Source organism: Chroicocephalus ridibundus, chromosome 5, assembly GCF_963924245.1.
Source record: "Chroicocephalus ridibundus chromosome 5, bChrRid1.1, whole genome shotgun sequence".
Classification (NCBI taxonomy): Eukaryota; Metazoa; Chordata; class Aves; order Charadriiformes; family Laridae; genus Chroicocephalus; species Chroicocephalus ridibundus.
Genome location: NC_086288.1, coordinates 31,719,403 through 31,744,480, shown reverse-complemented (window position 1 = coordinate 31,744,480; position 25,078 = coordinate 31,719,403). Strand labels below are relative to the sequence as shown.

Genomic DNA, 25,078 nt, shown 5'->3' with positions numbered 1-25,078 from the left:
AATAATTGAAAATAAAATGTGCTTTTTTAAAGGAAAAGTAGTGCTACACTAAATTTCCAGGAATCACTTATGGTGGGTTTTTTGTTAAATAGGTAGAACGAGTCAGGCTAAAAAACTAATTACATAAATATGTAGACATTAATGTACATAATTAAAAATTGACTTTATCCTCAAAAGGATACAAAGGCTATTCAGTAACTTCCTAGGGTTTTAAATCTGGCAAAAGCAGTGCTGTTTCTGTGGTAATTATACTTTCAACACATTTGGATATGCTAATTGGATCTAAGTTCTAATTAGTTTCTTTATGTGACTAAGAACGACAATCACCGAATTAATTTAATGCACTTTTGTTCTGAACTTAGTGCCATTTTCAATATTTTTAGTACAGAAAACATAGACTATCAAATGCTTTGCTTTATAGGAAGGCAGTGGTTTATCACATACAGTGTACAGTGCACACTCTTCAAAATACATTCACTACGTTTCACTGTACCATTACAGGTAACACATTTCAGCGGTTAGGTTATTCAGCCCCAAGTGTTGGAGGGCTTTGCCAAAGGAGTGATGAGGACCTGGACCATGTCAGCAGTCCATCTGTACTGCGGTGAACAGCTAGACACGCTGTGGAGGTATAGAAGAAGCAGAGATGGCCGCTATCGTCTGTGGTTGGTCTTTGTGATCAGATGGGAACATGAAGTGAGGAAACCCAGCAGAGACAGTTTGTGCTTTTACTCAGAAATAGCTATTGGAAAGATGAGTAATTGCAAGAGATTAATATGATGCCTCATACTTTAGTTCCTCCTCCTATCCTATTGCTACTTCCAATGATTTCTACTGGAGTTCTGAATCCAGTAGATCCTTGATTAAGTTATTACTTGAGATTAAAAGTATGCTCAGCGTTATTCGTGCTCATTCCCTGACAATAGTATAACCTGAACTTCAAAGTGGAAAGAATTAGGACAGTTCTGAAAATGGCAGACAGAAATGACTACATTGTTTTAAGACCATTTTCTTTTGTGAAACATGGAATCATAGAATCACTTAGGTTGGAAAAGATCTTTAAGACCATCAAATCAAACCTCTATATTATTGCAGAAAGGTTTGGTTTTTTTACTTTTTGAGGCACCTATCTCTTAAGGGGGCATCTTCAAATATATTGAAATTGATACAAATATTGTATCAATTGATACAAATATATTGAAATTAAATAATTTATAAGTTGCCCTAAAATAGCCTAGTGGGTGTAATAAGAAAACAAATATTTCAAATGTTCTGTTTCTCAAATTGTTAAATGTGTGTACTCAGGGTTTGTTCCTTGTTTTCTGTCTCACTTTGGAAGATCTATGTAACACACATACAAAGGCTTTTCCCATGAAGGACTGAGAATAATGCTTTCTATAAGTTTGTGTTCAATCACAGTCAGCAAACGTACTCTCCTTCTTTCACAGACGCCTTCAGCTGGTTCAGGCACCTCGCCATTTCTGTGACTCTGCATCAAAGTACAGTAGTGTTTTGGATGTTTTACAGGTGATATTTCTCAAATTATAGGGATGAATTCTCTGAGACACTAGTATCAGTAGAGGCCACTGGGCCCAGCAGTAACCTACTGATGTTAATCTTGTTTTTGTCAGAGCAAGTTCTTTTGTGCCTTTAAATAGGGACATGAAAACCACCTGGGTTTAGAGGCTTAAGTTATCTACCCAAGTGAGAAGATGAGCATCCCTCCATAGATTTCATGCACAGTCCATGGAGAAGGCAATTCAGAGCAAGAACTGGTACCTGCAAGTGCCTGCCTTTTTGACTCTATGACAGGTTTACATTGGCAATTAGTTTACATGCCGTAAGTGAGACTCTGCTCCAAAGTCCTCTGACGTCAGTCGTTGTCCTTGTGTTGGATTTTTGTTTTAACACTGGTAATTGTACAGGCCAGATGAATGTGATAATGAATTCCAAAAATGAAACCAGTAATGTTTGTCTGTGGTGCTAAGGGATGAGTGCTTGGTTGGTCTGTTTCTTTGTTCACAAGATAAGCATCTACCATCATGTAACATCAGTATCTAGTAAATTCAAATTGAAAGGCAATTAGTCCTAGAGAGATCCCTGAGAAAAAGCTTCTGTCTATAGAAGCCCAGGAAATACGATAGCACCAATGCAAAGCATCTCGTAGCTGACTTCCTTTTTCTTCATGATCTGTTGCAGTCCTTTCTAAATACTCTGATGTGCCTATCCAACGGTCTTTTCCTCAATCACCTTTAAATGTGCTTTTTAACCTGGCTAAAAATCACTGCTGCTTCATTATTAATGAGTAGTATAAGCTTTAATTAAAACTAGTGTAATTCCTTTCGTCAGAGTTCCTCTAGGAAAGATGGGCTGGAGCAGACAGCGTGCTAAAATTATGGCAGCTATTATTTCTCCAATTAGTGCATCACTGAAAGTAAGGTAGAAGTATTGTTAGAGCCATACTACTTTTTAAATGTTTTTCATTAATATAGAAGTCCTCTCTGAGCTCTTCTAAAGCAATACATATACCCCTAATCCCTGGATGCTGTCATCCATTGCACACTGGTATTTAAAAGCACAAACTGATATCCCTAATTGCTTCATTTGCAATTTAAAGATGAATCTGTGCGCAAACCCTTCCCTGACTTTCCATCCCATTGATTCCAGAAGGTGTTCTGTTTATTTTGTACGATCCTGCTTAAAGCTGCCTAAGAGGAATGACTGGCAAAGTTTTATGGGCAATGAGGAAACGACTTCTGTTTTCTCTTTCAGCTCGGCTGCTGGAATCCCATCACTGGTCTGAATGGGTCACTAACAGACAGAAAGTTGGAGAATAACATGCGAGGAGTGGTTCTGCGTGTGGTCACTGTGCTGGTAAGCATCCTCATCCTTTTGCCTCGGAGGAATGTATTTTCTCCCTCTTGCCTCACCTTTTTATTAAGTACACCATTTTACCAAGAACTTAGTTGATGTTCAAGTGTCTGATTTCAGCTTGTCAATATCAGAGCAATGAAGCAATTTCCAGAAAATAAAATTATTTATCAGTACAGTTCATTTCAAGGGGCGAATCAAACACATTAAAACCCGTTTCTTCCACAGGCACATGCTAGATTAGATAACACAACCATATGGACTCATAAAGGGCAACTTCAAGTGCCCTGCTAGCTAAAGTTATCTAGTTGAAACTCTAAATGATTCATAAGATGTAGCTGCCTTCCAATTACTTTGCCAAATTGAGTGCAGTCTGACACAAATTGCCGCACTCGGAAAATATTCAAGATCAACTTTAGGGTGAGTAATGTCAGTTCAGTAAAACTCTGCTGTCCCCGCTCAGCTATTCTTCAGCCGGGTTCTTCCCCTGTGCGGACACCTTGCATTAAGCAGCTGCAGCAAAGCTGTTGGTTTAAAGCTGAACAGAAAATGTCTGCCAGCATAGGAAGGTATTTTGTGATATGAGGCCAGTGTATTCCCTGCCATAGAGTTGTCAGAGTGGGGGGAAAAAAAGGAAGAAATAAAGAGAAATGAATATGAGATGTATAGGCCTCTTTGGACTGATGCCCAAACACAAAGTTGACCCAGGGCTGCAGAACTGTAAAGGTTATATTGAGCTACTTCCCTCTCTCTACTATCTGCTCATGTTTTTCATCACCGATTTGGTGTTTGAGGGCCTGACCGCTTGCTTATAAAGAACAAGGCAAGAGTGGTTTCCACAGTTTGTATTGCTGACGTTGCATCTTGAAGGAAAAGGCTCGTCAGGGATGGAAAGTGAAATCATCAGAGCATGTCAGTGCCACAGACAGAGCACTTTTGTACCCCTCCTATTATTTTACAGGTCTTTAAAAGCTATTATCTGTCAGGGCGTCCAGTCCATTCCAGCTCTTAGCACACTAGAGAACTTCCTGTGATAATATCTACAAAACAAAACAAAAAACCCCAAACCAAATAAGAAGGATAAATGCATAGAAAAAAGCAAAGCAGTAGGGTGGGCTTTTTTACACTTTGATTGCATGTTCATCAAAATAGCATCATGGTGGCAGTGGCTGGTCTTTGTATTTTGCCCGATAATCACGTTAATTGATTCAGTATAATTTTCTGTTGACAAAAATGATCTGTGGATGTTGTCTAGCAAAATAAATTCAAATTAGAGTCTTGGACTTTTTTTTTCTTTCTTATTTCTTCTTCTTCCTTCTCTCCCCAGTCTATTCTGATTTCATCCCCAGTTATTTTAGTTAGCTTGCCAGAGAGCATTCTTCTTTCAAGTCATTATAGCATGAATATTTAGCAACTTGCAAAAATGCAAAAATGTCATTAGTTATGCTGATAGGATTCTATATTAATAATAAAAACAGAAGGCAGATATTTAAAGTTCAGCACACAGCACATGGCAGTTCAGTCTCCTTACTGCAGTTCTCACATGCTGCCTCACGTGAGCACACAAAACCCATTTGGTTTTGTTGGCAGTTTTAGAGCACTTCCATGCACAACTAGTGAAAAACACAATTAGTCTGAATTGTGCTGTGCTAAAATCTGCTAACTTATTAACTGACTCTCATTGTGATGTTGAATGTGCACTGAAGGCACTATATGGGGAAGAGGCAAATGGTTCATACTGGCTTCATAGCATAAAACTTCCTTTATCCTCTTGAAATTGTAGAACTTTGCATGGCTGGTCAGTCCAATCTAGATAAAACCAACTGTGAAATACACGACAAATCGAGGTTCATTTGATTTTACTCAGCAAAGATGAGAGGCAAGGACGTTGTAAACTTCGTGAATGAAGGGAGGAAGCAAATATTTAAACTCATGAGCCAGAAACAATATTTATCACTAGCAGTTCCCTTGACTGATGGTACTTTCCCCCAAATGCCAGAAATCAGGAAGATTAAATACCGTTTTTCCCTCATTCACAAACTCTACTGGCTGAGAAAGAGAGAGGCAGGCAGGCAGACAGACAGACACTGACAGAAAATCAAGCTCCTAACCGAAAGCCTGAAGAGAAGTTGGACAGTGCAGATGCCAGAATTGCGAAGTGCTAATTATTTCTGACCTCTTCTAATCTTTGGATATCCTCAGATGTTGCTGCCACCCCTGTGGGAGACAGAGCCTTATTTAGGGTGCTTACCCTCTAGCAGTTTCTCTTACTGCTCTTACTAGGTATAAGTAAGTGTTATTCATGAGGGTATGCTGGCTTCTAAGTCTTAGAGACTTAAAATATAGCTGTCATTAGTATATCATTACTGCAAACCTATATGTTGCTATAGGATAAATTTATAGGACCTTTACTTGTTGCTAATTATAGCTTGGTTCCCATCTTTATTCACACAGCTTATTATAATGGTGCAATTATGTTATTTTTACTAGAACAGAATGAATAAATAGATGTAATACTTGAATTTCTTTGGAGTCTTAGCTGGGATGCCATAGCACTGGAAATAAAACAAAGCCATAAGAAAAGTATTAATACTTGTTTTCTCTCATTTTAAAATTAGACTTTTAGTCCTTCTATTTGTTGTTTTTCAAATTAGAAGTATTTTCTCTTAGAAAAACTTGGCAACAAAGACACTGACTAGAATTTCATTAAGCCCTTTTCATGTTACAGCTATTATCAAAGGATAGTTGCTGTTAAGGCTATTAATTTTGTGAAATAGAATAAAAATTTCAAGTTAGAATTTGGACAAATCAACAGAATTCTTTCAGGTAAATCAAGGCCATAGTAATATGTGGAAGTGCAGTGTTCATCTGGCTTTATATCTGCTGGATAGGACAAAACTAGACATTTATATTTAACCTGTGTGATGAAAATGTGTGGCTCTCCTTCGTGAGTGCAGGAGGGATTTCACCCATCAACTTTATTTTAGCAATGTTCTTTATCACACTTCCTTTTCCATCTTTCTCAGAGTTCTTCAATTAAGTCAGTAGCTTTCTGTTAAGAGTAAAGAATCTATTATTGACTATGGATGATTAGTTACTGATATTAATTCTGCCAGTTTGTAACAGCATGGTCTTGATCCAGGGAAACAAGAAGGCTTATGCTAAATAAAATAATAACAACCTTGAATATGAATGTGTTTCTTTTTCATTGAGGTTTGAGAAGTTAATATTACTTTGTTAATTTGTTAACACTTTGACTCTCTTCTGTCTTTCTAGATAGCAACCCTTCTCCTCTTCCAATTTTATTTTGTTATGCCTTCAGGTTGAAAAGGACTGGTTCTAAAAATGGGAGTAGAGTTTGAGAGGATAGCAAATTGCAACACCTGGGTTATACTGCATTACACTTATTATAAAATGAAATATTCTGCAGTCTGAAAATGACAAATGATTGTGACTAATTTCCCCAAAGCAGTCCTTCAAGAAGCAAGTGCTGAACAATTCTCATCATCTGCATCCATCTACCAATGCCTTTCCCTAGATAAATTTAATAATTACATGCTATGCATCTGCAGATCCAAATCGAAATCTCTTTGTGACCATGACAGAATAAGTACGTCCCCAAATTGGAAATCTCTGGTTTCATTTGGCAGTGAATCCTGGCTTCTCTGAAGTTAATGGGAATTCTCTCTTTTGCATAAATAGGAATAAGAAACAATTCTCTGTGTTTTATTTTGAGGGGAACTATGGCCATGCCTGTGTACATGTGATTCAACGTTTTAAACTGTCTTGGATTAGTACCATGCTTTCTACGCTTCTAGAAAAGGTTTATTTTGTCTTCCTTAAATATCAAACGTCTCTGCCTCAGACTGCGTCCCCTCATGCAGCCGAAGTTTGAACTTTATGTTTGACAAGTTACTTTTAAGTTCAAGTGGCTTGCTGGTGAATATCTGAAATGTATTCTGAGTTTCTGAAATGCAGCTCAATCAAAGGTCAGCCTAACAACTCCAAACAAGTTCAGAGTGGCTTGAATGAACAATTGTCCAAGAACAAATTTAGCTAGATATCCATTTTGGCTATTTTAGTTTATCCTTCTCTTTTTCAGAGGCTCAGTTTTATTGAAAGGGAGCTAGAATACAGCGGATATTCTCATAATATTGTCTTAGTAGTAGTGGCAATTAATGAATTATTCATATGAATGTTAAGCCATCAGAAATGGAATGAGGTTTGGCCTGTTTGGCAATGAATAGGCCAGCAGGTGTTCACAAAATCACGTTTCTAAAAAGGCCCCTGTTGTTTGAAAGAGAGAAAAAGTTTGAAATTCCCTGTTTTAAAGAATTAACACTTTGATTGAAAAGTACAGAGCCTTTTCTGAAAGCACATAAGGTACAACTTCCTAATGGTGCAAAATATATTTCTGACTTTACATGAAAATTCGATACAGCTCCCAAACAGTAGGCATGTATTTTCACGTCTGGATGGTTCTGAAAACGCAGGCAGGAAAGAAAAATAATAGCAAGCGATACTGAATTATTCTTTGCCATACATCCCTAGGTACTATTTCTTGAGAGTTATTACCTCCGTTACTTGCACATAGCTAAGTGGACCAGAGGCAGTTTGGTGACCCTTGGCTCCAGGTGGGCACTGTGGGACATGGTGTACTGAGAAGGCTGGCAGAAGGGTAGACAAGCATAGCAAAAAAAAAAAAAAAAAAAAAAGGCATCATTTACACCAGGAAAAATATTATCATGCGTGGACTACTTTAATTCTCAATGGTTGGCATTAAATGCACGCGCATTTGTTGCCCAGATTGGGAAAGAAACAAACCCGAAAGCAGACAATGTCTTTAGGGACACGAGCTGTCAGGAGGTCTACATCTTCAGTCTCTTTTTCTGTTGAAAGGGGAAAAGATAAAAAGTAAGATATGAAGCTAAGTCCTGGTTTTAAAAGCTGAAACCGTCTTTGGGATTTGACTTCCAACACTGGTTTAAACAAAGTAACCAAAGTCCTTTCCGAGAAGCTGGAGTAGCTTTCAGAGCGAGAGGGAAAAGGAAAGGCATGAGAGAGGTGAAATAAGACAGTGTTTAAGCATACGCAGAGGAACAAACAGTCAAAGGTCATAAAGGATAAAAAAATGGCAGGACAAAACCATCAGTGAATGACTGTAAAGCAAAGATCAACTGCAGCAAAGACTGTGTGTGGGATGCCTCGGGAAATACTCAATAAATATCTTATGACAGTGTACAATCATAATAGTCTCATAGATAATACCTTTTCCATTTTCTCCCGGTTTTTTTGGTGCTCACTTTTCTCACATAGTCCTGATCCCTTTCCCCACTTTCACAGTTGAATAGTGTGCGCTTCTGTGAATCCTTCTTCATTTTGTCAGGCTGCAGTTTCTAAGCACCAGTGCCTACAATCTTTTTAAAAGATAATGTTAATTAAGTCATGTATTATACTAAGTTCTGTGTTGCTCTGTGTCTCAGCATTATCGTCATAGTGGTGCACTGCAGTGAATTTCCTATGGCAGCAGAAATGCCTTAGGAGGTGGTAAGGTTAAGAAACATTAATTGACTGTCTTCATCAGTTGTAGTATGTGTGTTTCGCGCAAACATATTTTAGTCTTTTACCTGTAAGGGATAAATCCTTCTTTGATAGCTGTTTCCGCACCTGAGTTTGAATGGCAGAAAAGCTGTAAGTGATATAGTCTATTCTATCTGAAGCCTGTCGTAAAATCTCTATGTGCTATAACTCATTAATGTATTTAGTATATGCCATGTGTGCTGTAGTTAAAATATTTCAAAACTACTCGAAGTTTTAGAATATTCTGTTGCTGGTTGTAAAGAATGCATAATGTCTTAGGCAGCAACAAATCCCTGTGTCTTCATTTCTCTTCCTTTTTGCTGCCCATATTAATCTTTGGAAAAAAAGCTGGAAAGAATGAACCTTTTATAAAAATGGTCAGTGAACTGCTGGTAAATTATAGCAGCAGTGGTAGAGGTGTTCATTTCATTGGTAAATGAATTAAATCATCAGGAGTAATGATGCATGACAGGATTAGGCTCACTATTTACTATTCTTCATAGCTACCCTGGTTGTTGACATGAAAGCTGTCATTTGGTATGAGATATGCGTGACGAGACTGGTTTCATCTGTGGAAATGTCAGCTGGTATTGGAGTATCTTTTCATGGGGCAGATTTTCCAATTTGGAAACTTGAATTCAGATTTCAGGGCATGATTCTGGACAAGCATTTATTGAAACTGAAATTTTGACATTAAAAACATTCGTTTTTACAGGTTTTAATAATAGTGGCAAGGAGAATTTTTTTTAAAATGGCTTGGAATGTGTGCTGACAATATGAATTGCTTTTTACTCTCCTAAAAAATTATTATCATATCTTTAAAATTAAAAATGGAACTTAATTACTCTTTGATTGGTCAAAAGTTTTCGCAATGGTTTTAAGGGTAAGCTAACTATTAATGGTTACAGTAAATGTTTCCCATCACAAGGTACGAGTAGCTCTCAGAGCTCCTATTACGCTTTGTAATGCAAAGAAGACTTAGGCATTCAGTTGTAGGAAGGCTGTGGGCTCAGCTTTGTCAGAGGCGTGTCCAGGAAGAGTAGAGTTATGTTTGTCTTGTCTAGTCTAGGTAGTTTTATCCCAAGTCAGAGAAAGGAAAGAAAGTTTTAGAGATTCTTTCTAGCTTGCATTTCCATGAAACTATATCTATTTCTATGCAAATAAAAGAAAATGGGTTGGTGTTACTGCAGTAAAACAACATAGTAGCACGTACAGAGAATTACAAACTAAGGAGAGGGGTTTGCAGGAGCAGTTTGTGTTAACCCAACTCTGCTCAGGAACTTTAGACAGAATTATGTGTTATTTAGATATTTTTAAATATAGAGTATGCAGGAAACGTACTAATGATGTTATCCCCAGGCTCTATATAGTGTGTTTTATACTGCTTCTTAAGTAAAAAGTTTCATCTTATGAAGGTACTGTTTAGAAACAATTGAATTGTAAAAAACCAGGCACTCTTATTGCAGTTCTAAGCCTGATTATGTTACCTCATGCTCTTCACATAAGACATTTTAATTTCTGAAAATAAGGAAAAACATCTAGACTTCAGTTGAGCCAGGTATTGTTAGAAAGCCAGGAGACAGTGCTGGGAAATACTAGCTCCCCAGTGAGACAGCTTTTTCCTAAAGTTCCCAAGTTTTTAGCTTGTGTTCTTAAGTAGATAGAAACTTTAAGGCTCAAAGTTGGCAATAATTGCATTATGTGGCAGTTATAATTATTATGAACATTCAAGAGAAGACTTGATATGTGTCTTTCTCCCTCCTCACCTCTTTTCCTTGCTTACCCTGCATAACAAATAGCAGCTACTATTTTTCTAGCTTGCACTCCCATCCAGCATTTCAGAAGCTATTAGCATATAAAAGTTACTCCTTAAGCTCTGGCGCCTTCTGGCACTGACTGTACGCATCCTAGCTTACCGCACAGGCACAAACTTACAGAATGCATATTAGTGCCATATGCTGAATTCAGCCCAAACTTTCTACACTGTGCTAGTCAGGTGAGATGCTAATCCCTTCCAGACCTCTGTAAACTGATCTCTGCCATTATATTCTCCATATTTCTATACTACTCCTCTCCCCCACATATGCAGACAGTATGCTATCGTTACATGCACATCACTGTATTTAATATACTTGTGCTTGTTGAAAAAATTGAATCTTTAATATCATTGCAGAGAAAGTGGCAGTATTAAAGCAATAAGGGAGAGAGGAGTGGAATTTGTGCATTTCTTTCTTGGGGACTAAGAACGATGACCTGTAAACAGAGATGGAAGAAAATAAGTTTCACAAAGTGCCTCCTGCCCTCACCCATCTGCCCTGCTTCTCTTCCGAGGGTTGCCAGCCCTGGTCAGGGTTACTTTGCTAAGCAGAAAATGGGGACAGAAGCCATTTCAACCGTTCCCTTGCAATTGATCAGTGTTCATAACTGAGCACCGTAATTGGGGCACAAGCACCCATTGGGGCAGAGCGTGCCTTGATTAGGTGCTTTGCCAGAGATTTAGGTTTGGTGGAGTCTTCTCTCCATAATCCTCCTGTTTTCCTCTGTCTGCAACCATTTGCATATGTATTTGAGTTGCTTTTGGAAAATATTTTGATTTTTTTCTCAAGTGGTACTGTACTGTGATGGGATTTCCTCAAAATACCAATAATTAAAATTATTGTTATAGCAACAGAAGCTAATACCTCTTGGTAGAGGCAGAGCCTGTCTTTTCATTCTTCTTCTCCCCACCACACCTGTACAAGGACCAAATTGAAATTGCTACTCACTGGGCACAAGTTACATTTAATTAGCTGGTTTATGTCCCTTTAAGCTATTTAGCTTGTATTAAAACAGGTAGTTCATAAACCTTACGGTTATTCACACTGCACATGCCTACTTTGATCATTTGTTTTACAAGCTTTAATGCTGGGAAACCCAGACCCTTTTGTTTTCAATTAATATTTCCAATTCATTTTTCTAAAGTAGCGGGTGCTATGTACTAGATGAGGTGAATATCAAGGAATTCAAATGTTTTGGGACTAGTTCGGGCTACAGTTTAACAGTAAGGTAGGTACAATGCAAAGCCTGGTAGGACTAACCTAACTCATCTGTATGTCAAGGGCTACCTCTCAAGGCTCCTTAGCTCTTATCTTCTCACTGACCCTTGTCCATCTGCTCTGTGGGCATATTTGCATTCCAGAGAGATTTGTATAGCTCACAGAGCACACAGGAAATTTGGCTTTTAAACAGAAAGGGGTTCTTACTCTGATTGTAATAATCCTTCCATACTATGAAAGGTAGAAAAGGTGAACTGCATGACAGTGCAATGTCATGGAGTATTATATGGATTCGTTATGAATAAGAGCTCTTGCGTGGCGGCTGGAAGAAGTACAATGCAGCTCCCAGCAGGTTAATATACCCATACTACACTTTTGCTAATTCCAGTATCTGAGCTAGCTACATTAAAGCTAGCTTTGTGCTGTTTAGACATACCCTAAAACACTCCAATTGATTCCAGTCTCAATCCATATTCCTATCGTACAACTGTAATGGTTCAGAAAGAGCTATTAGATGCATTAAATTATTGTGAATTAAAATCAATACACAAAGCTTGGCTGCATCCTAATAGAACATTGCCGTAGATCGCTTTGAAAGAAGCCTTAGTCCTGTTGCAGAGCAACGGGAAGTACTGGGGAGAGAGGCTAACATTTTTTGTTTGTTTCTTCTACCCCTGTAGCCCTACACTAAATAACATAATAAATCCAGAAGCCACTATTTCATTCAGGAGAAAAAAATATTGTTTAAAGTACTGTAACTGAAAGCACAAACTCACATCTTGTTGAAGATGACAATAAAACTGTCATTAAAAATACGAGAGACTAAGCATGCAGATAAGGACAGTGGTAAATAAAGGTCAAATGTAAAATCTCCTTTAATATTGTATTCAACTTCTGGGACATGAAGAAGCTTCTTGCTGCAGGCAATGTGTCTTTTCTGTTAGTACGACTGACTTTCTGATCAGTCTATTTGAAAAGCACGGGATGTGAGAACAGTGGTTTTTGATGCCAATACTGTTACACAGCCCGTTGGCACAATGGGATATTGAATGAGTATAATATTTAATTATCAAATATTTTGTAGTTTTGAAGCCTTCATCTTTGTTTTAGTGTTATTAAAGGGTGGGGATAGTGTTACGTTTTGCAGCACCTTTTCTAACTGTTGCTAGTGGGAGAATTTCTGTAATGAGAGAATGAAATGTTTCAATTAAATTTTGGTCATTGATTCTAACATGAAGTAATGTACATTGCTGTTCAATTAAAAATAACAAGCTGCTGTGCTGTTCCTAGCCAAATAAAATCCCCAAAACAGTGGTCAATAAAGCACTTGAGGAAATTAAGTATTTGGGGCTGCATATTTCACTGAAGTCTTTTGGGGAAAGAAATGCAAAATGGCTAACATTTAAAAGTGGGAGGTTAATTATTTTATGAGTCAAGAAAAAAGGAATTATGCCTAGCAACAAGGCAATGGCATCCTGTGTTTGAAAATGTTTTGGTTATGGTTTATGAGACTTAGTGCTTCTTGTCGGTTATAATGGCTGTGCTTGGTTATCCAGCAGCCATTGGAAGGGAGTTTAGAGATCCAGTAACGAGAGTGAATTTCAGTTTTAGGAGCAGCTTCTTAGCATTTGCAGATGATGGAAGTTTCAAAGTGTCACAGTGAATATTTATTTCATGTGATTGCTAAGGCTCTGCCTGGGGTCTGTGAATCATTTAATGTGCCTGTCCACTGTTTCTAGAATCAGTGCTAAGTACAGATTGACAGTCTTGCTCACAACTGAGCTTCATTTCTTGCTTCTGTTTTTTACACTCTCTTTCTACTTTCAGTAGAGAAGAATGGAAGATTTAATGAATAGCAAGTCCCATTTAATGAATATAGAGCGTCAATATTAAAGTATTATATCCCATTGTGTTCAGAAATTTCTAATGAGTAGACATAGAGGTCATTTTCCTATGCTCCGTGACTTCTAACCACCTATGTAATAACCTAATCTCAAAACTCTCTTCCAAACATATCAGAAGCACAGAAGGCCATCCATCTAGAGTCAAGCCCCAATATGTGTTGTAAATTCCCAGCAGTGATCAGTTTCTTTGATCTCACAAGCCAATAACTTTTTGTTTACTTAATAATTTCTGTATAGCCTCCTGGCTAGGAAGTTTTTCTGCCTATGCTAAAGGGAAAAGAGCATTCAGCTGAGCAGGGCAGTAATGCCAAACATTTTGTTTTGCTTTTGCTTTTCCATTTATAAAGTACGTTCTAGCATTTTTTTTAGCATTTTTATCTTTAAAGCAAGCATAGGTCTCTCATAAATGTGTCATGGCTCTGTATAGCTTCTATCCTGAAACAAGTCTCAACTTAAAGCCACAGAATCTACTCTTGTAATTACAGAGAAAATCAGTCTTATTGCCCATTCAGTGAACTTCTGATGATGTGGTGTGCACATAAAATCATTAACAGCTGGGCTGAGACCACCACTTCGTTGTAAACAGGCCACTGAATGCAACGTTTTTTTCCTCTCATGTATTTAGAGCGCTGTGTTGAAGATTTGAATGGTACTTACTCTGTTCTTTAAACAGAGTTTTCTGTAGTTAGTCCAAAAAGAGAGAATCTATACGAGAATACCAGAACCTCCAAAACCTGATGTTCATTAAAGAACTAAAAGATGACTGTCAAAGCTTGGAATTTAAAGTCACTATTCTACTGGCTGCTAAAAATCATCCTGAATAGAGACTCTGGGTTTAGGGGTATACTTTTTCCCTACGTGTAAGTTGTCCCTGAACTCTTCACAAGCAATCATTCCCTTGCTCTCCTTCCCTGCCTCCCCTAAGGCCTGAATCTATTGCTTGACTATTGCCCACCTCTGGAGCAATTAATTGGTAAAAACCAATGCTTCTCTTTGATTGTCTGATTAATTAACATAACCAAGGTAAACTCTGAGCAATTGTTCTTTTCTGTTATTTAGCTTGAGTATTGCTCCTTCTGTTTTAAAATGTGAAGGTCTTCTCTGCCCAAAAGCTTGTCTCTTCTTTATTTTTAACTTTATTAGGTGGTCTCATAAAGGATATAAGATTATTGGCATACGTCTGAGAATTTAATCAGAGTAGATAAAAACTATGCTTTGTACTTTTAATCTTAGACTCTTAAACCGCTTACAAAACCCCGTGTTACTTCTTTTTCATGTGCACCAGAACCTAAGTTCTGAATAAGCAAAACTTTTATCCCTTTATCCTGTTGGAAAAAAGCAATAAAGTGCAGCATTTTTTTCTACTAATCTTGAATCTAGACTGCTCCAAGCTCGATCAACCTCTGATTTCCACTGATATGTTTAACAAGATAAATTCTCTATCCACTGCTTCCCACTGTTTAAAATTCAGGGCAGAGGTTGAGGGCTGGATTTTGTGTGTGGGACATTTCTTTTTGTGCCTATATTGCCCTGCTATCTGTTCTCCCTGGACTAGGGCACATTACAGTCTCTGTTGTCCACTCGCAGTTTTACCATGGCAAGGAGTCCTTTCAAGAGTAAGACTTGTCTCTCTCTGAGTCTAGACATCTCATTTTTGGATCCCACCTTCCATTGTTCTCATCTAATATGTGCTTTCCTCTATCGGTTTTCCTGCTCTTACATTCATGGTTTGCCAGAACACAGGTACATATGTAAGTAAAAATGTTTTGAAGTGTTAAAATAAGATAGAGGGAAAAGAGTCTATGGTTAAGGCATTTGTCCCTGATCCAGCACACTTGGATTCACTTCTCAGCTGTACAAGTCATGAAATCTGTGTATTTCGGTTCTGCACATGGAAAACGGTGATGATATCTCTTCTTAGTCAACCAAGTGTTTCAGTGATAAACCCTAATTTGTGAAATGTGCTCAAATAATATTGTGTTGCACAGTGTTGTGTAGGTTTGGGTAAGGTGTCTGAGCTGAAGCCCTGATAACAAAAAGGGCACATTCTTGGTACTTCCTCACTTACGCTTGTACGATCGTACTCCGTCGCTTGTCCTGGCTCTGGCATTTGTCTGGACCACTGGAAATTAGATCAACTCATCTGACAAAAATTGAGTAGATTTGTGATGGCTGAGTGGTAGAATTGCTCTAATAAAAGAACCAAGCATCACCATAGCTATCTCATGAGAAGGTAGCTAGTTGCTCTGGTGGGAGGAAGATTTTAAATTATATCAGTTTTAATACGTAGCATGTTGATAACGTATGTCAGTCTGTATGTGTACTTTCTTCCTTAAAAATAAATTTCCTTCCTTTTATAAACCTAGTGATAATAAGTAAATGAATGGAGACAAGCGTTTTTGTAAGCTTTCTTGAATGTACTTGTACTATTGTGTCAGCTTTCGCAACACTTTCCTTTTTTTATGCCATGTTGCCTAATCTTGGGTCTGCCTTTAGCCTTCCTTCCTAAGATGTGCTAGTCTGCTAGCTTTTTGCAGATTCTTTTGCTCAGGGGGTAATCATCTCTGGAACCAGACTTTGCCTTCTTACAGTTGTAAAAAGCAATATGAACAGCTTCACCCAGTATCAACTTTACCTGTTTGCGGTCGACTTTCATTTTGCTGCAGGTAGTATTGGCTGTGTGGTGCTTAGCTGTCTACCAGGGTTAACCCGCAACGCTCTAAAATCCTTTGATCCACATCAAGTTTTAAACACATCCTCCTCTGTATCAGGGCAGCACAGCTTAGGTTCCACGAAGAAACCAGACAGTGATAACCGCAGAGCTATTTTGAGAAAGGGCCCTTATCACGGGCTTTGTAGTGCTGCATTGGCTTGACAAGGAGGCACATTGTGGGTAAAGTAAAAGGAAAGTAGCTCCTCTCTTAAAGGATCTTCATTGAGGTTGGATGCAAAGCCACCTCCTAAACATATCTGATGGCTATGGGGTCCAGTGAGGCAGATCGTCCATCTTGCAAAACCAAGAAGTTAAGAGAGAGCAATCCATTCATTTCCTTTTCTTTTTCCTCCTCAGCCATGCACATTGTGACTTCTTTGCTTTTCTAGACTTCCCTGACTTTACAGGCTGTGAAGTCTGCTCTTGCCCCACAGAGGCTCATCAGTCCCCTAGAGAGGTGTCTCCAAAAGTGGAAAAAAAGGAGAAGCAGGAACAGTGCCTGCCCTTTGATCACTTCTCTGCATCCTGGAACAATTTAGGTTTGAAGGGACCCTTGGGTGGCATCTCTGTGAAGCAGGGCTAATGTTACAGCAGGTTTTGAGAACTGTGTCCAGGTGAGTTTTGAGTGTCTCCAAGGACATCTCCAAGGATGGTGATTGTATGCCTTCTCTGCGAAAGACCTGCTTATGTAGTCTGAATTACCACTTGCTTTGGAGAGAAAGTGTATCAGGATTCTCTTGAATTTATTGGGATTGAATGGAAGCTTCATCATCCAGGTGAATTTTGCCACCTCCAAACTCATTTGTTAGCTTGCAAGTTTTTGACACCGACTTTCTAAGAGCTTATTTTTTGTTCTAATTACTTTTCTGTTCAGTAGGTGAGAAATGTATTGGCTGGTTTTGTTTTGTGTATTTTCTTTCTACAAGATCTGTTTTCTCAAGGCTGGAGACAATTATTTTTACATGAATATTGTAGGAATGTATGTCTCTTTCCATAGAAGCTCCTAGTGTACGAAAAGGCAATTGGCATCATTTCAGCTTGCAGCTTTTATGGGGGGAAAAAATCAAGACCAATATTTTTGTCCTCTTTCAATGTCTTCTGAGAAATGTAAACAATTACAAAAAACACACAGCTATAGATTTGTTTTGTTTTGTTCAGAATATGATTAAATATTTTGCTGCTCCAGGCTTCAACAGAAATTGGGAAGTGTTAGTTGCTTTGCATAAAGCTATTTGATTATTTGTATTTCATTAAATGTATATCACACTGGACACTTGGGGGTTCTTGTAAATCTCTCAACAGCAAACAATATTACATAGCTTAATAAAAGACTGAACTTAGTCATGAGACACTGTCTTTTAAACAGTGTTTTAAATCAGTACAATTAGCAATTGCTTTTTAACTAACTGAATAAAAATATAGTTTATAAGCAACTATTTTCTAATAACTTAGAAGTTATAAGAATAAATCCTTTCTAATATGAAAATTATAAACTTCTAAAATACAATTTGTACACACAAATCTTAAGAATTTTGTGCATAATGTGCTTAGATTGATAAATTACAATATTTTTCTGTGGAAACATTTTTTTCCAGCAGTTTAGAGTCTTTATGTAGGTAATCTCTCATCCAAGTGATCAGCAAAGCTGATTTGTGTTTTCATTTAGGAGAGGTTTTCATCAACTTAGTCTGAATTTCTTCAATATTCTTGGAAACCAGATGCTGGAGTACTACTTCAAAAATTCATTTGCACTTGTCCTCTGTTTTTCTATTTGGCTGATCTTGGAAAATTTAGAAGAAAGAAATTCTGTGTGACAACTGGGAAATAATAACTTGAGACTGTCAACCCTTCTGCTTTTTTTTTTTTTTCCCCCTGATATTTTTTTGTTTGGTTGGGTTTGGGGTTTGGCTTGGTTTTGGGGGTTTTTGGTTTGTTCTTCTGGATTTTCTGCAGTCAGAAAACAACATCCTGCCCAGTGTGGTCTGGTTGCATCCTCGCTTCTTTGGCAGCATCCTCAGCATGTGGCTATCCTCATGAATGTTAACTCAAGTATTTACAAATGATGCTTTCTTATTCCAGGAACATCCTGCCTGCAATTCAGTGATACCTGTTCATATAGAGTGACATACTAGGAAACTAAAACTATTTAGTGAGGTATTAGTGAGATATTTGTGAAAAGTACTTTGGCTTCAAAGTCATTGGCAGAGATGAGTAGTAGAATAATAATTTTAAAAAAATCATTTAAACTCCAGCAAAAACGCATCTGGAGATACAGATACAGTTAAAGTTAGGGCCACAAATACTACGGAAAACCAATTGTGGTTTCATCTATCTGCTTGTGGGTTATGCAGACTAGGAGGAAGTCGTCAGGAAGTGATTTCAGGTGCCTGTCATGGCCAAGCCATGACAAGCCAGAACTAACTTTTTGCACCTCAGAATAGGTGTTTCTGATGAACTCATATTAAATTACAGTGCCATGTAAAGAATTAGAAGGAAGAAATGTAGGATATTTGAAAAAAAAAAAAAAAACAAAAAAAACAAAACACCTAAGTTACAGTGCCTTCATGCTTTTTGGGGGGATTTGATACTTTTGCTCTACTTAGGTAGATCAGACAGATGTTCTTGGAGAAAATAAAGAACAACCAAAAGTGAGATCCATCTATGGTAAATATATTTTTTGTGGTCAGAAATATGATCTCTTTTTGTGTTTCATTTTAAAAAGATGTGAAGGAGAATGTCTAGAAATGAAATACTCAACAGGAAGAATAATGCAGAGGGGAAAAAAGAAATTAAAGTTAGCCAAAAAATGGTCTCATTCTGAGAATGTTATTAGAAATATTAATTTAAAAAAATGAAGAGAACAATTACAGATCTTGGGGAAAAGGAAAAGAAAAGCATATTGTTTGGAAATCTTACTAATGCCAACTTTCAGTATCTGTTTGCATCCTTTATTATGGTCATCTTTTTGATGAATATTCACCGATTGGTCGTATGGACAAACTTAAGTCCCATAATTGATTCTCTTGAAACTAATCAAATGGATGCTCTTCGGGTAGAACTATTTAAAGTCAATCAGCTTATATTCAGATTCAGATTACAGTAGAAGGACAAGAGAAATGCATGTTTCTGTGGTACGGCCCATTTTGCCATGTTTTTCATTCCTTACAGCATGAATTAGTACTTGTGTTTATCAGATACAGGGTTTACGCAGCCAGTGGAAGCTGGCAGTGCTGTAGAATCCTCCGTATTTATGGACAGACATGTGAGCCCATGTCTGCCCTGCTGAGCATAAGTGCAGACAGAAGGCGTTACTGAAAAGTGTTTCAGTTGTAACGTTACAACAGATGATTTACTTCTGAAATACATAGCAGGGAAGAAAATTTCTCTGCTGAAGTAAATACATAACAAAATAGAATTTTGCAGGATGCAAGAGGCACTGCTGACAATGTGTTGTAGGAAAGTTTTGTATACACGGTATTTAAATAGTTCCTCCTTTACTTTTAAAAAAAAAAACAAACAGCACCCAAATGTGGCATGTAATTTCTTTACAAACTGTGGCATGTAATTTCTTTACAAACAGTTGCCTCCTTTTTTTTTTTTTTTTTTTTTTTTGTATTTAGGAAGAGCCCTTTGTCATGGTGTCTGAAAACGTTCTGGGAAAACCGAAGAAGTATCAAGGCTTCTCAATAGATGTGTTGGAAGCCTTGGCCACGTACCTTGGCTTTAAATACGAAATTTATGTGGCACCAGATCACAAATACGGGAGTCCTCAGGATGATGGGTCGTGGAATGGACTGATAGGAGAACTGGTATTTAAGGTAAGGTTATTAATAGCTTACTAAAGCTAAATAATATGTGGTATACTATGTTTGCATCAGCCCGTAACCTGTTTTAAAGAGTCAGCGATAGCACATTGTTTGTTGCCTGTCACCATCATTTGACAGAATGCCCAGGCGCATTGGGCAGTAAAGAAAAAGCTAGAAATAGTGGGTGCTGGTAACTGTTTAAGAAGCAGGGCAATTCCTTTTCTCCAGCCAAAGTACAGCAGTATGAAATCTGAATACAGTCAAATAATGGGATGCACAGCATCCTAATTAGTTTGGCAAGACCTGACACAAATGAGTTGAAGAGGCTGTTTGAAAGAGGAAAAATTGGTCTTGTAGTAATTAGTGATACATTACATAAATAATGTATAGCACTTAGAAAAATGTTGGTGTGATGAATACATGAAGTATATAATCAACAGAAAATGTTTTATTGATATATAATAACACATTATGTAGATGTATGAATTAAGAGTAGTATGTTCTCTATTCTGTAATTAATAAACCATTTAGTTTACTTAATTTTACATTAAATGTTCAATATTGTATCATAAATTAAACCAAATAAATGTGCCTTTTTTTTTTCCCTTGCTCTTCACATCTTGTCTGTTTGCAGTTTCTTCGATTAAGAGAGAAAGACAGGGCTGTGCAGACTTTATTGTGCTGATGTCTCATTTATGCTGTGAAGATATATATTTTACTTGCTCTTAGTCAACCTGGAGAGGCAGCTTTTACAGCTAGAGAGACCTACATTTGTCATTTTTCCTTAAATAACTGCAGTAAATATTAATGTAAATAACCTACTGGTTGTTTATGGAAGTGCTTTTCCAAATCTGCAGGTGGAATTTAATTGATAATCACAGCAAAGAGTAAGCAGCAATGCAGTCAGATACAAGACGTAATCATTAAATACTTCAGCTAAAAGTTAGAAAAATGCTGGACAATAAGTCTTGCAGTAAAGGAAATAAATAAAAGGGGAAAAAAATCCCCATAACAACAACAACAAAAAAAATTAGTGATAGGTTTAAACTGTTCTGCCTTCTTGAGCAGTAGGAAGCCTGTTGGAATAGAAAACACATGCCACACCCGTGGCACAGTTCATACATCTACACGGTAGTGATGAACTTCCTTTGCCACCTCCCTATGCCTTTACAAAGCTGGAAGGTGGAACGCTGTGATCATAGATGGTAAACTGGAGCCACTTCGAGAAGTATATTTTCCTCCATCTTCTAAACTTTAACAACAAAAATCCCTTGTCGATTAGATGAGATGTAACACCACAATGACCTATTGATTTATTTTTATCATTTTTTCTGCTTTTTCAATCTGTTGTTATACTATACCCTACTCTCCACAGTACTTGGCAAAGGACTCAGTAGGCCACTGCATAACACAGGCTGGAGCGTTCTTAGTCCTAGATGGCTCTGGAGATGGAAATGGGTCTGGAACATTTTTTATTTATTTGAAATGAATGATTCATAAGGCAGAACTCATAACAACTGAAATCAAAAGGTTCACTGAAAAATATGTATGGCATTCTTGTCCCCTTAGTAGGCAGGACTCATATAACTCTAATAATACCCTTAAGGTGGTGACCACCTAGTTCTGTAGATAGGTGTTGTGAGTGGAACAAATCTACCAGTCTGCTATAATTTTGCTTTAGATGAGTATTAATGGATATGAAATCTTTCTGTACAGTTAGAAAGTATGAAGAGCTAATGGAACTGCATTTGGAATTCAAAAAGCATATTTTCCCAATACTATGGCAGTGTATAATTTTTTATCTTCCTTACCCCTTATATAATGAACAGTAAATGTTCACTGTGTCCTTCTCTCCCATTCTCTCTGCCTCTTAAGGTAAAAGAGAACCTCTGGGCAAGCAGCCAGTGTATATCTACCCCTTACCAAGTGCAAGCTGTTCTTGAAAGGCTGCTTTCTTATTTACTGTGAACTGAGTTCTGCTTCCAGAACTCAAATATCTATCTGCTTGGCAACTTTGTCAGGGGAAGCAAAGGAGCAGAGAATAATTTTAAATTATAGGTCTAACCTGTTTAAAACAGAATGTTGCCTTGTTTTCCCAATGAAGCCTTACATGATGGTCTGGCCAACATGTGGAGGAAATCCAGGAACAGAGAGAGTGCTCTTTGCCTGTTAGTGCATGAGCCAGCAATGAGTTGGGAACAACGTGTTTCTGCAAAAGACAAGTCCCACTCAAGGGTAACAGAAAACAGCTGCCTTCTCTTTTTGAGTACATCTCATTGAGAAGGATGTATGTGGCCACTACAGAAGATGTGCCGTATGAAATGGCAGTTGCTGCAGCAAGCGCATAATTTCTGTGTTCAAGGTCAACGTACACTGTTTGCATGAATCTGATTCAGCGTGCGGCGGGCTGTGATGCTGGTTCCCATGTGAGTGAGAGCAGTCCCGGGCTGTTGCTGTTTGCAGCATCCCTGCTTGCGCTGCAGTGCTGGGCAGAAGCCCTGCAGTGCCAAGTACATGCCCTGGGTCCACAGTTGGCCTCACAGATGTGAGCCTATGCCAAGTTCATTCTGTTCCAGCTTTGAAGACAAGGTCCCTGTTGACTGCTAAAATAGGAGCTGGAATCAGCAGATCAAAGCAACTGGTCTTTAATTTGTATTTGGAAACTGATTCAAGTCTCCCCTCCTTTGGTTGTCAAGACCTATATTTGGTACCCCCTTGCTCCATACACCTTCTCCTGTCAAAATAAACTGAATGTAACCATGCTATGGAAAGCTTTCTGTTTCCTGAGCGCCTGAACCAGAACGTCTACGGAGGCTAAATACTCTGAGAGGCACACGTGGTGCTCTTGCCCCTCTCCTGTCAAATGACATGGGCTTTCAATGCATCCCACAGAGCTTCAGCTCACAAACTGAAAAAGGATTAGTTCAGAGAGCAGCAGCTTTTTGTGGAGAAGTTAAAACCATCTCAGGGGAGCAGCGCTTTACCGCAAATCTTTCTCTTGCTGTTAGTTATCTGTGTGTTTTCATAGAATCATAGAATGGTTCAGGTTAGAAGGGACCTTAGGTACTGCAAGGCTGCCATAAGGTCTCCCTGGAGTCTTCTCTTCTCCAGGTTGAACAACCCTAACTCTCTCAGTCTATCCTCATAGCAAAGGTGCTCCAGCCCTCTGATCATCTTTGTGACCCTCCACTGGACCTGTTCCAACAGGTCCATGTCCTCCTTGTGCCAAGGACTTCAAAGCTGCAAACAGTACTAGCACTGTTCATAGTGCTTCCTTTGGTGGCCCTGAAGTCCACATCACCAGAGCGATGAGCCTGCGTGACAGGCAAGAGAAGTGGCTAATGACACTTCTGGGAGAGGACAGTAAGCTTTCTAGCACGGCTCTGGACTTCCCAGTGATACTGACATCCATCAACCATTATTTCCCACAGTTCTCCATGCTACCTTGATTGCTAGGATTTTTTTTTTCTAATGAGGAGCCATCATGAAGCAAATAGCGTAGAGAAAACTGCCTGATTACACTTAGGTCCATCAGAAAAGGAAAACTAAATACAAGCCTAAATATTTCTAAGAGAATCTGCAAGCCAAGTAGAAGCCTCTTATAAGGCTCTTTTTTTTTCAACACATCTTCCTAAGGGGAGTAGCATAGGAAGGAGGAAAACACACAGGGAGGACAAAGTCAGAAGAAAAGAGAACAGCTGAGTAAAAGGAGAATTATTTGGATGTATGTGTGTTAACTTGAGCAAAAATGTCTCTCTGATTAATTTTTGCATGTCCATATTAATAACTGCATAACATGTGGGACTGTGGTTTATTGCTTCCAGCATTCGTTGAAACTTGATTTAACATTAAAAAGGAATAAAATGAAAGGCCTCATGGGAACAATTTAAAGTAGATTCATTTATTTTCCCCGTTCTTGATCGTGAACCACGGGAATCATCATAAGATTGCTTTCTATGTGTACGAGATGTGCTTGCTTAAGCAATAGCATAGGGGCATTTCAAGGATTTCTAGGCTTTGCTGATGAGCTGGTTCTGTGACACCAGTGACAAGGCTATCAGACCCATCTGGTTATTTATTTTGGAGTTTCTGATTCTGGTAATGTTGCCCTACAATGACCTTAGGATAAATTCCTAAGCAGGTTACATAAAGAAAAATAATGCCCTCTGCTGTTTTTTTCAGTCAGTCAGTTTCAGGAGTCAGGGTTTCATTCATCAGAAACGTGTTAAACAGACATCTGAGATGTTGATAGTTGGTTGATTTTGGCACTGCAAAAACTTAGTGAGTGGAAAGTTTTACATGTTTATAATTCAGATTGGCAGCTTTCCATCTGAATATTGGCATAATTGCATGCATTCGCCTTTCTATCTCAGAAGCACTAAGTGAACCTTGACTTCTTCAAACTGACATCTTCTCTGATCCAATGTGACATGTTAATGACAAGCATTTAATTTTTTTCATCTTACAATTTTGATACAAGTTGACAGAATCTATATGTAATTAAGAATGCTCACCGTCAGTAAGTCAACTATTAAGTTAAGCTTAAGCTTGGTTTTGTGCTAAACACTAAGTTTTCTAGGAAACTGGTGTTTATGATTCGATTTGGTAAGTAAAGAATTTGAGTTGTCGTATTCCAGCGTAACTCAGAGTACTGTGAAGTCAGGACTTATCTCTCTTCTTTCTATGTTTTACTTTACTACCACTCTTTAACCGCAAGACGTAATTATATCACAATTGCTGCTGCAGTTTGACAAAGGAAATCCAACATTTCCATTAGGACGACATTGTTCCTCTGTCATAGATGGCTGATAACCAGAGTGGAACCATAACGCTGGGGAATTTGGAGAGACGTAAAATAGAAGCAGTATTTCCACAAATACCACGTAGTGTTCTTCTTCATGCAATGCCCTTCAATGTATTTCATGGAGAAATATGTTTATCTTTAAAAAAAGGGGGAAAAAGCAGAAAAAATCTATTAGTGATTCAGTCCTAGAGTAATCCATTATTTGGTAAAAGTATCTTTATTTATGATATTGCTTTTCAGTGGACAGCCTTTAAACATCTTACAAATACAACTTGAATTAGCACCTCACAATATTCTAGTGTGGTCGGGAAGTATTTTAGTAACATGCTAATGATTAATAACTCAGCCAAAGTTAAACAGCAAGG

At 38.0% G+C, this 25,078-nt stretch overlaps 1 protein-coding gene across 1 annotated transcript in view; it reads left to right on the top strand.

Annotated features, from left to right (window-relative positions):
* GRID2 (glutamate ionotropic receptor delta type subunit 2) overlaps positions 1-25,078 on the top strand; it is a 765,251-nt gene that overhangs the window by 599,425 nt on the left and 140,748 nt on the right. Inside the window, exons 9-10 of the mRNA XM_063336608.1 lie at positions 2,773-2,874; positions 19,724-19,921. Of these exons, the coding sequence (XP_063192678.1) occupies positions 2,773-2,874; positions 19,724-19,921 (300 nt within the window). The remainder of the gene's footprint in view (positions 1-2,772; positions 2,875-19,723; positions 19,922-25,078) is intronic.